This window comes from Mustela nigripes, chromosome 6 (assembly GCF_022355385.1).
Source record: "Mustela nigripes isolate SB6536 chromosome 6, MUSNIG.SB6536, whole genome shotgun sequence".
Classification (NCBI taxonomy): domain Eukaryota; kingdom Metazoa; phylum Chordata; class Mammalia; order Carnivora; family Mustelidae; genus Mustela; species Mustela nigripes.
The window spans coordinates 82,383,677-82,387,248 of NC_081562.1; the positions used below are offsets into that span (position 1 = coordinate 82,383,677).

General features: G+C 47.3%; 1 protein-coding gene across 2 annotated transcripts; it reads right to left on the reverse strand.

Moving 5' to 3' along the window:
* Positions 1-214: 214 nt before the first annotated feature.
* Positions 215-3,183, reverse strand: AMIGO2 (adhesion molecule with Ig like domain 2). Of its 2 annotated transcripts, none has more exons than XM_059404811.1 (2): positions 3,096-3,183; positions 215-2,706 (listed from the first exon to the last, which is right to left on the reverse strand). In XM_059404811.1, exon 2 carries the CDS (start codon positions 2,642-2,644, stop codon positions 1,079-1,081), a length of 1,566 nt encoding a protein of 521 aa, XP_059260794.1. In that variant the 5' UTR covers positions 2,645-2,706; positions 3,096-3,183; the 3' UTR covers positions 215-1,078. The 2 variants fall into 2 exon arrangements, with proteins under 2 accessions (XP_059260794.1, XP_059260795.1); XM_059404812.1 differs by having other exon boundaries at positions 3,078-3,166.
* Between the last annotated feature and the right edge of the window lie 389 nt (positions 3,184-3,572).

Consider the following 3,572-nt stretch of genomic DNA (forward strand, 5'->3'; position numbering starts at 1 on the left):
TACATAATGATATCAGAGCAAAGCATCAAATAAAGGCATAAATTGGAGAGAGAACACTTTAGAGCTTTTCTCTGAAAAGATGAACTCCATGCTGTAACTCCAAAAAAATCTGAAGAGATACTTGCTAGAGAGGGTGCTTTAGACAGAGCAGAACCATCTGATCACATAAAACATCTGAGATTTATGTTTTTAAATAGCCAAATAAAACAGAACATCAAGTCACAGAATACATATATTTACATTAATTCAAATGCTCAAAGCACAATACAGTAGGATCTATTGAATTGTTCATATAATTTGGTTTACATATACACGAGCCTATGAACAAACATTAGCTAGAACAAAGGTTTAAGAAGTTACTCAGACATTTTGGTATTGACACCTACATATTTATGGCAACAAATGATGATAACTTTCAACTTTCAATAAGATCTTTTGTGTAAGGATAAGAAATGTACAGAATGGAAAAGAAGACAGTCAAACAAATGTACCTTTATTGCACTATTTATCTAACACCATTTGGAATGTGGTGTTATCCAGCAAATTGTATCAGTGCATTCTGTTTCTTGGAGTCTCGGATGATGAAATTAGCTGAATTATTCCCAAATCTAACTTTACTTTTGTGCTTTGTAAATGCCGCTTGGCTCTTCCTTCTGCATCTTTTAAAAAATAAAATAGGACACTAATGCTTTTCTTTAAAATAACTTTGGTCCTAAGAAGTTAGTAAAGTCTCTTTTTAAGGAGTACCCATTCATGAAATTTATTATTTCTTTCAAGAATCCTGGACAAAAAGACAAGGTCACCTCCAGACCAGCTTTGAAATGGTCAGCAGCGCTAAAGACTAAGAGACTGTTATCTAGAACTTAAACTTTGGAAAACAACCCCATCTTTTTCTGGCACACTGAGGAACCGAAGTACCCCTCACTACATTTCCTAGTAAGCAGTTAAAGAGGCCATTTGGTTGCATTTCAAAACACAAAACAACACCATTTCTGTCCTCCTGTTTATTCTGTAAACTGCAAGGAAAGTTAAGTACGAAGTGATTAAATGACTACAGCCTACACAGACAGGCACAAAATTAAGCGGACGCCACAAAGGGTGTGTCTGAAAACACAGAATTGACCGAATCGGAGTCGGATTTCACCCTCGTGGACTTCAGGATGCCCTCGGCTATGACTGGTTCACTGGGAAAGAGCCTGACTTTGCCATTCTGCCCTGCAGCAGTATCCTTCAGGGGTTCCAAAAACACCACTCTTTTCCCAGCCCCTGCCTTCCGTTCGTCAGCGGGGGTGTCGCTGGCAGGACCGGGGTTGAGAATAGACGCATGGGCATTGCTTTGGTTGAGATTATTTTTTTGTCTCTTGGTTTTACACTTGCAAGGACACGGCGTCAGATAGAGGTACAAAAGTACCAAAACGATACTGGCCACGCAGGCTGCGAGGGTGGTGAATGCTGTGTTAAATGCCTCGTGGGCATGGGATTTGTTTACGGTGAAATTGCTTACGTTGATGGTGACATCCACCGTCTCGTTTAAGAGGCGCTGCCTGTTCATGGCGATACAGGAATAGACTCCAGCATCCTCAAAACGAGGACTTTCTATGACCAGACTTCCATTGCGAAACACGTGAAAGTTCTCCAGCTCTTTATCGGGTTCCAGCAGCCTGTTATCCGGATGGACCCAAATGAAATCGGTATTTGCATTGCTTGTCTTGCTGTCACAGGGGACAATCAGCCTTTCCCCGACTTGAGCTTCATGAATAAAGCCAAGTGCACGGAAGGAGCCATTGATGATGCTGTCCGAGCAATTCAGAAAGCTATCCTGAAGCAGAAGCACCTGCTGGGAGTGCTTGGAATCAGACCACAGGCGACAGGTATAATCATTCTTAAAATCCATCACTGAGCTAAAGTGTCTGCGATACCAAAAGATCAGCAATGAATAAAGGGAACAGTCACAGACAAATGGGTTTCCATGAAGGTAGATACCTCTCAGCTGTTTTCCTGGTACTAAATTAATGTGGTGCATTGGCAGGGAGGGGATTCGGTTATAAGAAACATCTAGAAACATCAGTTCTGCCAGCTTGAACCTTCCAACATACAAATCCATGGGGAACTGCGTAAGAAAGTTTCCACTTAAGTAGAGTTTTTGCAACTGGGAGAGCCCTCCAAAAGCTGAGGGATCCAGATAGGAAATGTGATTGTTGTAAAGCAGGAGCACTTCCAGAACCTTTAACTCTTGGAACACTGCACTTTTCAGGGTCTTCAGCTTGTTGGACGATAAGTCAAGACACTTCAGATTTGGAGTTGTGGAAAAACTGCCTGTGGCTACGCTGGTGATGTTGTTATGACGAATAATGAGGGTGTTCAGCTTAACAAATGATACTGGAATCCACTCGGCATCCAGGAGCCCGATTCTGTTATAGCTCAGATCCAGCCTCTTAATCAGTCTGAAAAGGTTCCCAGGCACCTTGGACAGGTTTTTGTTGGTGCAGCTCACGATGTCCGTGGCACAGATGCAAGCAGTGGGGCACACCCCGGAGGCGCCACGGCTCACGGTCACCGTGATCACCAACAAACACAGCAGCTCCCTGCAGCCCCGTCTGACAACTCCAGGCAGGGTGGGCAGCGTGTGTAAACGTAAAGACATTATGGTCGCCTCCAAGTCTCTTCCTGGAGCCTTTCCACCAGCTCAGCCTCCCACCAGTGAACCTGGTAAACAATCAATATTGGGGGGGGGGGAGAGAAAGCAAAGTTAACTACCACCAGTTAACCCTTAAGAGTCATATCTTGCTTTCTTTTCAATAACTTTTGAAATGCAGGTTGTATGTCACGCTGGGGGAGCCTACTACGGTGGTTTTTACTGTTAAATGCAATTTCTTTTCCTGGGGTACTCCTGCTTAAAGACACTGACGGTCGCAATCTATCAATACAACCGTCTCAACATCAGAAAGTCAGTATTTTTTTAACGTGCAGCCTGCGTCGTTTTTTTAAACTCCCTGCAACAGACACAAAAATACACAAACGCATCCTACAAACAAACGGAAATGCATAGGAAGCCACCCCTCCAGAAAACAACTCACAGAGCTGAAAAGCCTCACCGGCTCTGGGGATAGGCCGCCGACGGTGGTGTCTTCCGAAGGTCTGTGAGTCTGTCTGTCTCTGTCCGTCCCTCCTGCCTTTCCCGAGTTCCTTTCCCTCCTGCTCCCGGCGGGCGGCAGCCTCTCGCCGGCTCTCAACTTTGGGGAGTTTCAAGCAGCCGCGGCGGCGGCAGCCACCCGGAGCGCAGGAAACGTCTCGGCCGGCTCCGGAGGGTTCTCCCGGGCTCTCTTCATTGCTCGGCTCAAGGTACCGGCTCGGCGCCCTGGCCGTCGCGTGTCCCGGCGCGGGGCGACCCACTCCCGGAGCAGGGTCCGAGGGGCGGGGGCGCCGGCAGCGGGTCGGTCCCGGCCCCGCCTCCCGGCTCTCGGGAGCCAGCAGGACCCGGGGTTCCCGCGCGCCGCCGCCCGGGTTTTATCCCCGTGCGCGGGGTCGGATGCGGGGCGGGGACACGGTCCCGCCCCTGAGCGTCCTCCCGC

What these genes read in the sequence shown, in the direction of transcription:
- AMIGO2 (XM_059404811.1), bottom strand. Translation starts at nt 2,644, where the DNA reads ATGTCTTTACGTTTACACACGCTGCCCACCCTGCCTGGAGTTGTCAGA.